General features: G+C 32.5%; 1 protein-coding gene across 1 annotated transcript; it reads left to right on the plus strand.

Moving 5' to 3' along the window:
• The first annotated feature begins 8,500 nt into the window (after positions 1–8,500).
• On the plus strand, positions 8,501–12,105 carry LOC7470903 (G-type lectin S-receptor-like serine/threonine-protein kinase At4g27290). Its single transcript, XM_052456957.1, has 4 exons — positions 8,501–10,219; positions 10,840–11,029; positions 11,124–11,334; positions 11,483–12,105. Exons 1-4 carry the CDS (start codon positions 8,895–8,897, stop codon positions 12,103–12,105), a joined length of 2,349 nt encoding a protein of 782 aa, XP_052312917.1. The 5' UTR covers positions 8,501–8,894.
• The last annotated feature ends 614 nt before the right edge of the window (positions 12,106–12,719 follow it).

The following is a 12,719-nucleotide window of genomic DNA, read 5'->3' on the forward strand; positions in this document are numbered from 1 at the left end:
ATGCCGTTTGTCAAGATGATATGTTCCGGTTGGTGATTCTTTTGCTACTTACGTACAGGTCCAAAACCACCTTCTCCTAACTTGCTACTGCATGAGCTATAGAACTTAAATCAAATATTGGCAACTCCATGTTCCCTTTTCTTACTTCTTCAAATCTATTATTCTTCATAAGATTCCTCCTCCGCATCCAAGAGATCATTCCTGCAATTAGCCTGCCCGTGCCCAACAAAGCCGTGCTCGCAATTATTCCTGCTTTCTTCTCCTCACTCAAGTTCCCTTTTTTCAAGTTGCACCTGATTGCAGAGAAGAATAATTAGAAGCAACTGAAAGTCTCCCTAGTTCAAGATTTGCTTCGTAACTACAGCTCGAATTAAATCTGGGAATTTTTTATTTAGAGTTGAGGTAAACGGAAGAAGAAAAAATGAAGCGGAAGTTTATCATAATTATGTTTTGAAGAGGGAAAATTAGCACAAGCACTGCAAGAGCATTTCTTCAAACATAATCTCTCACATTCCCTATGACCAATGCTCTTTTCAAACCACGAAGAGGATGTAGCTGACAGCTTATTGGCAGCATACTTGTGAAAGCCATCTTTATCACAGCATTTCAGTGGAGTCCTTCGAATACAACTATCTGACCAATCTGAAAAATTCCAATCTCCCACGACTTGGGCGTGAATCCATCCAAGCATATACATATAGGAGTTCTACTTATCTAGCATCGTGTTAGTGATGCAGTATAACAGAAATCCTAAAACTGGGATTTCTGAAGCTCTAAGATCACAATCTTAAATTGTAGAGAGGAAACTCTAATATATTCTGAAAACGTAATAATCCATTAGAATGACTTGAAAATAATACACCAATTGTTTTTATAGTACCAACAACCAACCTAGCCAGTATAGAAAAAAAAAAACTAACTAGGAAATAAAATCCAGATATAACGATGAAAAATAATAAAAAGTTCAAAACCAGCATTTTCCAGGCCTAAATTGAGGGGTTTTTGACCTCTGCTGGTGCAAGCTGACTTACCTCACATGGAACAGGGACTATAGAACCTTTTCCTCAAATTTCAGCATCATCCAATAGTTAGATTTAATGTTACGACTGTTTTTGTCATGCTGGACTTCTTCAACGTCAGTTAGGTCTACAATCACCCAATCTTGAGCTCGTTCATTCCATGTGTAGCTCTGAAAAAGGCCCAATGGATTTAGTGTAAGCCTTGAAGAAACTGAACTTCCATCCTATACTCGAAATAAACCTCTTTGCTGTTGAACACAAATTCATTTGTGGAAATTAGATTAGGTTTCAGTCGAGGATTTGATGTAAATTTTATGCCATCCCATGACCCCGTTCTAAACTCTGTTTTCTTCCCTCTTCAGAAGTAGCTGTGGATACCCGTGAGGAATCTATACCAAACGAAAACAGCTCTTCCAAGATGACAGATACCTTTCAATCCGTGTTAAGAAGTTGATTCCCATTCCCATTCCAGGTAGTAAGGTATCACAAGGATGTTCAAAACTTTGCCACGGAAAGTTTGCAGAGTTATCATCATTTCCTGCTCTAACAGCAAAATTTCACTACTCCGAGAGCTGTGCAACTGGATTCTGCCTATTTCTTGATGCATTTGAATTTGATGACCAAACAATATGGTTTTTGGTATTGGGAGGATGAGAATCCCTTGAGTGGTGATATTTAGAGCTCCCAAGTTATAAGAAAGTGATTTTTCTCTGTTGGTTACACATAAAACTGCATGTGGAGACTTCTCGAGCCACAATCCTAGTAATTTCTAACATGGTATTAGCACTAGTTCAATGTAGTGAGGCGTTTGAGAAATTAAAGTATGTATTTAGATGAGAGAGTGAATGGACAAAGTGATATCCAAAAATAAAAAATAAAAATGCGAGATGATATAATCCAACAAGAAAATGAAGGCTTTATATTAAGAGAATGATAAGAGAAGCCTGAAAGAAAGGCTTAGTGCAAGCCAACAACTTCTTGCACAATAGATGATGTGATATAATAAGAATCATTTATAATGAAAAAAAGAGAGAGCTTTCTTTAAAGAAAGGAAGAAAGAGATATTGCCAAAGAGCTAAAATGAAGAATGTGGGAGAAAAAATGGCTTAGAAATGACATGTTTAAGCAAAAACAATAGCTAAAAAAAAGGAAAATTGAAGAGATGACAATGAGATATTAGCCTTGATTTTAGACAAGTCTTTGCCAAAGGAGTAGAGTTTCTCGAATGGAGAATCGGTATGCAATATATGCTACAATAGCAGTGATGTTATCTGATCCAAAAGAGGTATATTGACTGATAACTTGATTCAGTTAATATCTTTGCACAAGAAATAATTATATTGATTTTCTGAAACTCTACAATTTATTCTTGGATATTCTAACTTATTTGTTCTCTGTTTCAGTTTTTTACTGCTAATGGCTGACATATATAACCAATTAAGGAAAAAATCAGCAAAGGTGCCCTACAGCACACAGGTGTTAAGTATTATTACCAGCGCATCGGTTCTATATTAATTTGAAGGTCTATAACATCATATTCAAGAAATTAATGTAAGTGATTTTAATGCAGTGATCAGTAAGTTTACGGTCTCTTGCAACAGCATATCAGGAACCTGTATTCACTTCATCATTTTTCTTGGTATATTGTCAACTAGGCAGAAGTTATTGGCTTTTGTTCTTAATTATGAACAGGAAGGAAAGCTTAGGAGGTCCTTGGAAATTTATGGGCCTCATGCCTTTATTTGACCCATCAAACGTGATGGAGTAGAGTGAATTCATAGATTTGTTTTGCAGGATTAACACAGGCCCAAAATTCATCAGCGTAAAATCCATTTTTATGTGAAGTTTATCCACAACTTCATCACTGAGGATATAGGGCATGACACTGGTTGTAAGATATATATTCACCACAATATCAATAGTATATATGTCTCGAAATGAAATGCTATTACTAGCCGTATCATTAGTTATTCTATAAGTTAAAGCTTCACAGAACTTCCCTCAAATCCTATCCTCCTAAATTCTGATTGCTCAAAAGCACAACTCCTCAAGCTGTACCTTTTAATCTCTATAAAGGGACATATAATCTAACATATTTCAATCCAGTTTATTGCGTAAGGCTTTAGCAGACAAATTTTTTGTGCAGAAACTTGCTTACCTGTTGGTATGTTTGATTGTAAATTTTCTATTTCTGTTTGACACAAACCAGCAACCAACACAGTGCATTTCTGCTAAATAAGATTGAAGATGTCGCAGTTGTAACTCCTGTTATGCTCTCAGCTCAAGACATTATCCATACAAAAAAAAGGCACCATAAGCACATAAAAAGCATCTTCTGAGGCCATGAAGCTGTTTCAGCACCTCTCCTGCAGTGTTACAATATCTTTGAGGCTGACAGAAAAAAACACACAACTAAATATCACTCTATGGGGATAATTAGTTCTTCAAAATTGTGCAGAAAACTTGCACACAAATACTTACAAGGAAGAGAGTTCAAATTTCAGATCTAACTTTTACTTGCATTCTTATCTGGATTCATGCCATGCCTCACTCCTGGCATCACAAAACACAACAAAATAATTAACATAACGAACACTAAACTCTAAGTTGAACTAATTCTCGTAAACTAAGTTGAGTAACTAGCTTTTAGTGCGCATCAATATAAACAATAACTATAAAGAGACGGGTACTTTTGTGCATTGATTGCATATACCTTTTAACTACAACAACTTATTTTATTTTATTTTTTTTGTCATGTATGAGCATGTATTATTCCACCATTTTATAGTATTTTATTTTAATTTTAATTTTAAAAAAACTTTATAAATAAATAGACTTTAATCTATTAAATTAAATTGTTTAAAACATAAAAAATAATAATTTTAAAGACATAAAATTGGATTATCTTTCAGTATAACAGTTTGTTGGTACTATATATGTGTGTGGTAAGAGCTCTTAAAAACAATAATTGCTAAAAATAGTTACACTGATTTGATTTATTGATAGTATAATTAATGTCACAGCTGATTTTTTTTCTTGGATAATTATAAAAATCTTTCTATAATTTAATTTGAATTTCACTTTCCTTTAGTTTTTGTATAGATTATATTTTACGTCTTGAATTAAATAAAAAATACAAACAACATATATTATTGAGGATATAAACAAAGAGCAATTTATGAAAGTAGGAAGAGAAAATGAAATTCAAATTAAATTATAGAAAATGTTTTATATAATTATCTTTTTTAAAATGAAAATTAAGAAAAAATTAATTCTAGCCGTAAAAAGTTCTATCTAATAAGTTTGCTTACATAACTAGGAAAGAACACAATCATCCTACTGAGTCCTCGTAATGAGATTATCGTCCACTTTTCTATCATTATTTGCAATTTTGTCATCAAAAGAACAAAACTGAGCTTAAGATCCAAAATTCAAATTCATAACTACATATATAAGAAGGAAAAATTAGTGACAACTATAAAATAATAAAGTAATAATAAAAAAACCAATGTAAAAGATAATAAATAAACATGATTTTAAAAATAAAAATGAAAAAAATTAAAATAGAAATCATGAAAATATATGAGATCTAGAAGTTATTTTAAGTTGTTACATTGCTAAAAAAAAATGCTTGTATATAAAATAATTTTTTTATACTACCAAAATTAACAAATAGGAAAAAAAATGCCGACAGAAATAGCAATAGAAAATTTCTATCGGTAATATTTTAAATGCAAATAACGACATAATAAATCTAATATAAAATAATTTTTTTTTTATTATAAATCTAATATAAATATTTTTTTATACTACCAAAATTAACAAATAGTAACAGAAATGCCGACGGAAATAGCAATAGAAAATTTATATCGGTAATATTTAAAATGCAAATAGCGACATAATATGTTCCGTCAATAATTTTTTATGGAATAGAAAAAATAAAAATTCCATTGGCAATCCATCAAAAATTTGACACAATAATATTTTTCAATGGAATTGCTAATGGACATTCCATCAATAAATTTAAATGAATTAAAATCCAACAGTTATCTTTTCTTTCCTTTCTTCTTTCTCTTCTTTCTAAAAAAAAAAGTAACCCATCCCTCTGTTTTCTCACAAATCTCCCAAAATGCCAACATCTACTTACATCTATCACTATCAAAATTAATAATTTCTTGACTCAATTTCTTGTGAAGCTTGCTACACTAAATAAGTAAACCTATTAATTTTTTTTATAACTCATTTATGTTTTAAGTTAATTTATTGAAGTTTTTTTATATAGTATTTATAGTTTACTTGTATATTTAAGTGTTCTACAACTATTTTTTAAAAAATTTTGTTGCATTAATGTATAATTTGTATGTGAGAGTTTTTTTTATGAATTTAGGAGAAATTGATTTTATTTATTATTTGATAAAATTGAGTTTGATTTTGTAATTTATATGCGTTATAATTGAATAAATAATGTGTTATTTAATGGGTATCAATTACTCATTTTTAATTTTATTGTCAAGTTGAAAATTCAAGAAAATTGATTTTATATATATATAAAAGGAATCCAAACTATTATAGAATGAAGAACAGAGATACGTAAACTGGAAAATCTATAAAGTAGAAAACAACATTTGTAATTAAGAAGAACATACTCCACAAAAATTACATATCATGATTGATAGGAATCAAAATCTAATTTGAGAGTACTTTTCTTTTCCATTACGAAAGTGATTCACCCGTCCCGTATGGGCTGTGGCCAGCTTTAAGTTGAGATTGATACTGGAAAGGAAATTTAACTCCTCAATTGACGCAATTCCTCGAGAAATACTGCTCTTCTATTGTTCTAACTTCTATGCCCTTCTAAAACGGCATCCATTGCTGCCACTCGATGGTTTCAGCCAAGAAAGAAAGGTGCGACCATTTCTACATGTCGCTTTTAAGTGAGTGTGTTCCAGAACCATTGTCTACGTCTTGGAGAATTTTTAAGTGAGTGTGTTCCAGACAATCCTGAACACCGTCTATAATGATCGCGTTTGATGCGCCTTGCATCGTGGTGGTGAATCGCGTGCAGGAAAAAATTAGTGATTAAGCTCTAGCAACGCGTTTTTCTCTTCTCATTTTCTACATCTTGTTTGTTTGATGAGTTGTTTGTTTGATGAGAAATAATTTCCTGAAAATTATTTTTAAAATTTTTTTATGTTTGTTTATCATTAAGAAAATTAGTTAACGGAAAACACTTTCCAGTCAAAGAAAAATTTGACTTTGTTTCTAAGAAAGTGTTTTCATTTTATTTTGAGCGGAAAATACTTTCCGAAAGTTGTGAAAAATTTAAAAATATCATATTATTTGCTGATTATATCAAATTTAGTCCTCAAACTTTTGATTGCTATATATATATTGTTTTGAATATTTTTTTTTCAATTTCATCCCTTAGAATTTGATTTTTATATTAACTTTGGTCCTTATTTTTATAATTATTATTTGCTTTTCTCTTATCATTTTTTAATTAAAATTTTTTATTTATCAAATTTGGTCATTATTATTTTGATTGTTACTTATTTTATTTGAAATAATTTATAAAATGATAATTATTATTATTTTAATTTCTTCATCTTTTAATTTTTTTTATTTGTTAGATTTGATCTCTATTATTTTGATTATTATTTATTTATTTTTGAGATAATTTATGAAATTATATTTTTTTTTAATTTCATTCTCATTCAACTTTTTAATTTGTAAGATTTGTTCCTCATTATTTTAATAAACTTAAAAAAATAAAACATTAATAAGTTATTTTCCAGTTTATTTTCCATGACATAACCAAACACTGGAAAATATTTTCTAACTTATTTTTCATTACACTACCAAACATCAAAAAATAATTTACTTTTCCAGAATTCACTTTCCTGGAATTTACTTTCCAAAAGAAAACTACTTTCCAGCAAACAAACGGGGCATAGAAAAACATGTTGGTCATTGCAAAAAAACAAAGAAGTTTGGTTATATTTTGGTTGATTCAAATAAAATTCTCATTCTTTTGATTGCAATGTATTTGGTCTTCAGTCATTTATTGAGTTAATTGTTTTTCAATTCCATTCGCATGATCCGTGTCACAAGTTATGAAGGTTGGATCGGATTGACTTCGGTTATTTTTTTTATTTTTAATTTCATTCATCATTATTGGGTTCGTTAGAAATTGATATTCTTTGTTTTTTTAACCTTATATTTCTATAAAGTTATTCTAATATCATGTCTCGAGTCAAGGATTCAATAGGTTCACCAGGTTTGACTCATATCTTTTTTTTTTCATTGCTTTTTAATTTTGCCTTTCAATATTAAGTTGGTTTAAGAATTGAGTTTCGTAACTTTATTCAGTTTACTTCCACGAAGTTATTCTATTCTCACAACTAGATTATAGATTTAGTTTGATGTTTACTAAAGTTGAATGATAAAAGATTTTCATTTCCAGTTCTTTCAAAGGATGTATTTTTAAGAATTTATCCATGTTATGTTTTAGATGATACTATACCCAAGCATGATTAGTCAGGTTTGGGAGTGAGGGGTGGTTTATCCCTACCACTTTTTGATTTTTTATTCTGATATGAACCCTTGAAATATAGGGTGATTCAATTGACAACACTTTCTTTATTTTCATCCATTTTTCTTTTAAATAACAAGTTAATTGCACAGGTTTTCTTATAAAACATTCACAGTGGAGCTTGTTATGTTAACTTTAAAACATTATTATAATTGCTGTAACTTCGAATTTATAAAATAATAAGATAATGACTAATTATGATTGAAATAAATATGGATATTTATTACATTGCACTCATTTAAAAATGATTTATTTTGTCTTTAAAATAGCATTTGGTTACTATTTAAGGATAAAAAAAATTTAAGACAACGAAAACATATTAGACAGGATAATAAATGAAACAGAGATAAAATTATATTTAATATTAGTATACAAGATATAATGATTATTTTTATATCTTATTTGGTTATGATGAACATGACATAATAAAATATATAAAAAAATATTTTATCATTAATATGTATTACTATAAAACTTATATATTTTAAAAAATAATTAGGTATGATATGTTGACCTTCACGTCCTGTGATCTTGGTCTTTTCTCGGGTCAACTTTCAAGTTGAGTTTTAAAACTATGATAATAATAATTGTAACAATGCACGATCTAAATTGTAATAGTATAATAATATCAATACCTAGAATAATTAGAGGATAATCAGTTAAGTTAGTGAATAGTAGACAAATTATTAATTAGGATATAATAAATAAAAATATTTAATAGTTTATAACTTGAAATCATTATAATTATAATATCTTCAAATAACTGTACAAGTTGCTAATTTACTATAATGAAACTATCATAAAAAATTAACACGCGATAATTTTATGATATTTTCAATGTCCATTTTTGTGATTTTTAAGAAAAAAATGACACTTGCATGTGGCTAAATTGGATAAAATAAAACAAACGGTCCGAACAATCAAAACACCCTATCTAATTAAATGGTTGAAATCAGGGGGGGAAAAGTAATCTAGGAAATGTAAATTAAAATGGGCTATAATATAGAGCGAATTAATTTATAAGTAATTAGGCTATAGAAATAATTCTTTTGCGAGGATATTTTAGAGGTCAGAGATCCTGTAGAAAATCGACGAAGATGGCGGATGAGAAGAGACGACACAAGAAATGACAGGGTAATTTGTTTGCAATTTATCAACACTCAACAGTGGCCCTACTTGGGATGCATCAATTTTCCACACCAAAGTTAACGTTTCCCATGTCTATAAACAATGTAATCATGCAGCTAACTTCCAGTATTTATCCTTACAATTAGCAACTATGTATGAAACAGCTTAAACACTTGGCATCAATGGATATGATCCTTGCATTCGTATTTATCATTACAAAACTACTTTTATTCCTGTTCAAGTTCTCCACTGCCCTTGACAGCATTAGTCCATCAGAATTTATGATTGATGGCAAGACATTGGTCTCCGAAAAGGGAACTTTTGAACTGGGTTTTTTTAGTCCTGGCATTTCCAAGAAAAGTTACTTGGGAATATGGTACAAAAATATCCCAGTTAGAACCATTGTTTGGGTTGCAAACCGGCGCAATCCTATTAATGATTCCTCTGGCTTGTTGAAGGTAGATAACTGCAGCGACATTGTACTTCTTAGCAACAACACTAATACTGTTGTTTGGTCTTCAAACTCAACGAAAAAAGCAAGTAGTCCGATTTTGCAACTTCTGGATTCCGGGAATCTAGTCTTGAGGGACAAAAATGATGGAAGGAGTGGACTCTTATGGCAAAGTTTCGATTATCCATGTGATACAATGTTACCAGGAATGAAGATTGGATGGGATTTAAGGGCAGGATTTGATTGGCGTCTATCATCTTGGAAGAGCTCAGATGATCCATCTCCAGGAGACTTTACAATGGGGATCGAACGAGAGAGTAACCCCGAGGTAGTAGCCTGGAAGGGCTCGAAGAAGCACTACAGGAGCGGTCCATGGAATGGCGTTGGATTTAGTGGTTCTACAGAGGTAAAGCCTAACCCAGTTTTTTATTTCACTTTTGTCTCAAATAACATTGAGGTGTACTATATATTCAACCTCAAGAGTGAGTCTACAGTGATCACAAGGTTAGTTTTGAACCATACTACCTCCGATCGTCAGTGCTATACATGGAATGAAGAAACCCAAACTTGGGTGCTCCAAGTTTCTGTGCCAAGAGACCACTGTGACAATTATGGCCTCTGTGGTGCAAATGCAAATTGCATTTTCAATGCCATACCGGTTTGTCAATGTTTGGAAAAATTCAAGCCCAAGTCACCAGAGGAATGGAACAAAATGGACTGGTCTCAAGGGTGTGTGCGAAATAAGGAATTAGACTGTCAGAAAGGAGATGGATTCATCAAATTTGATGGACTCAAATTGCCAGATGCTACACATTCTTGGGTCAACAAAGATATGAATCTCAAGGAATGCAAGGCTAAATGCCTAGGAAATTGTTCCTGTATGGCCTATTCAAATTTAGATATTAGAGGAGGAGGGAGTGGCTGCGCTAATTGGTTTGGTGATCTGATGGATATTAGACTGGTTCCAGGTGGAGGCCAGGAACTATACATTCGGATGCATGCTTCCGAAATAGGTATGTTGTTGCCATAGTTTTTGTTAATCCATAAGCATGTGAAAAAGCCACTGAAATTAACTTTAGTTTCCTTGATCACAACTTCATTGATTCAGTTTTGGCTGACATCCAAATCTTCTTAATTTGCATCGTCAGGAGACCGTGAGGCTAAAGCTAACATGAAGATTGCTGCGATAGCTACAGCTGTCGTTGGCTTAATCTTGGGGACACTAACGATCAGCTATCATGTCTCGAAAGAAAAGGCAAAGTCTGCAGGTAAAGTTTCCTAGACTGATCACCTCCACTAAATAAATGACCGTCATGTTTGTTATATATTTCAATTGGAGTTATAAGCTTGTACAAACAAACAGCAGAAAAAATATATAATTACATAGAGGACACATTCTTCTGTAAATTGTAAAAGAAATATACAAAGAGAACGTCAAATCCTAGATCTTCAATCAATTCAATTTCTGTAACTAGCAAAGTAGAAACATTACTGTTCTGTGTTTTAGTTCATTTTGGTATTGACTCGCAGATATTAGCTAATTTGGATTGATTTAATGTTTTAATCATTTTCAGCACTTCGAAAGTTTTCTTCAATAAATGAACCTAATGTTTTAATATTTTGTATCCTTCTTTTCTAATCTTTTAATATTTTACATGGTGCCAAGAAAATACTTCATCTGAGAGAACAGAAAACGACTGGAAAAATGATACGAACAATGGTGGGCAAAAGGAAGACATGGAGCTACCACTGTTTGCGTTCTCAGCCATAGCTGATGCCACCAACAACTTTTCAGTCAACAATAAGCTAGGAGAAGGTGGATTCGGACCTGTCTACAGGGTAAACTTCCAAAAAAGTTGGGTTTCTATAAGAGCAATAAAGCATATTGTTTTATGCACAGCGTCACAAGTATTTTATAAATTTTGTCCTTTAGGGTAAGCTAGAAGACGGACTGGAAATTGCTGTGAAGAGGTTATCAAGGTGTTCTGGTCAAGGATTCAGTGAGTTCAAAAATGAAGTGATACTAATTAACAAGCTTCAGCACAGAAATCTTGTAAAGCTTCTTGGTTGCTGCAGTCAAAGAGAGGAGAAAATGCTGATTTATGAATACATGCCTAACAGAAGCCTGGACTTCTTCATATTCGGTACACTACGGATCCCTTTTAACCTGATAAACATAGCTGTCCTATGGTCTTGATAATAAGAAAATGCTTTAAGTTATTGTTTCTATTAAATTTGTTGTTTTAAGTATTCCAATAGCACTTGGCCTAATATGAACGCTTGACTTATCAGATGAGACAAAAGGTAGACTGTTAGACTGGTCCAGGCGTTTCAACATCATTTCTGGGATTGCAAGGGGGCTTCTCTATCTTCATCAAGATTCCAGATTGAGAATTATACATAGAGATCTCAAAGCAAGTAATGTTTTACTCGATGATCACATTGTTGTGCATACTGGACCGAAAGCAAACACAAATAAAACACAAACAAGCAGATTTACGTGGTTCCCCAAAACCGGGTACGTCCACGGAGGCAACAGATTGTATATTATTGGAGGAATGATACAAACACTCAACTCAACCCAGTACAATCCCACAAAACCCAGTGTTTCACTCTTACACTCGGTGTTTTTCTCAAATCTGCACTCTTTCACTCTCACAATTGCACTTACACTCACTGCATACTTCCTCTACACTTACACTCACTGCACTCTCTATCTCCATTTATACAAGAAAGAAGAGCCTTGGCAGCAACCCATGTGCAGCCTAATAAATGCCAACCAACTACTGCAAGAAGAAAGTCATGGTGGTTGGAAAAAGGTTGACAAATTTGCAAATGTTGACAATTTGCTACAAATCTCCACCTTGGCAAGATTTTTCCATCCAATCCTCGTGATCAATCAATGCTGCCTCTAACGCGCCATATGGCGCTGCACCCTGAAGGTGCTCAACACCGAGAGATGTTGACCAAGTCCAAACAATGTTGGAACTTGATCCCTGAGACATATTTTGTGAGCATGTCAGCTGGATTATCTGCAGTACCAATCTTCTGTAGCAGAATATCCCCTTCATCCACAATTTCTCGAACAAAATGAAATCGAACATCGATGTGCTTGGTGCGGGAATGATGGACCTGATTCTTTGCAAGACAAATAGCACTTTGACTATCACAATGGACATCCACGTGCTCTTGAACAATTCCCAAATCTTCAATCAACCCATGTAACCAAATAGCTTCCTTGAAAGCTTCCGTTACTGCCATGTACTCTGCTTCAGTTGTTGACAAAGCTACTGTTGATTGTAACGTTGACCTCCAACTTACAGGCCCTTTAGCAAGTGTAAACACGTAGCCTGTTGTGGAACGGCGTTTGTCTAAGTAACCAGCATAGTCCGAGTCCACATAACCAACTAAATTTTGCCCGAGTCTATCATCCCTCTCAAACTTCAAACCAATATCAGTTGTGCCATGAATGTACCGTAGAATCCACTTAACTGCCTGCCAGTGACCCTTTCCCGGATCATGCATATAC

This window comes from Populus trichocarpa, chromosome 11 (assembly GCF_000002775.5).
Source record: "Populus trichocarpa isolate Nisqually-1 chromosome 11, P.trichocarpa_v4.1, whole genome shotgun sequence".
Taxonomy (NCBI): Eukaryota; Viridiplantae; Streptophyta; class Magnoliopsida; order Malpighiales; family Salicaceae; genus Populus; species Populus trichocarpa.

What these genes read in the sequence shown, in the direction of transcription:
- LOC7470903 (XM_052456957.1), top strand. Translation starts at nt 8,895, where the DNA reads ATGAAACAGCTTAAACACTTGGCATCAATGGATATGATCCTTGCATTC. An exon ending in ATAGGTATGTTGTTGCCATA is followed by an intron (nt 10,220 to 10,839) that starts GTTTTTGTTAAT and finishes AATCTTTTAATA; the next exon opens with TTTTACATGGTGCCAAGAAA. An exon ending in CCTGGACTTCTTCATATTCG is followed by an intron (nt 11,335 to 11,482) that starts GTACACTACGGA and finishes TTGACTTATCAG; the next exon opens with ATGAGACAAAAGGTAGACTG.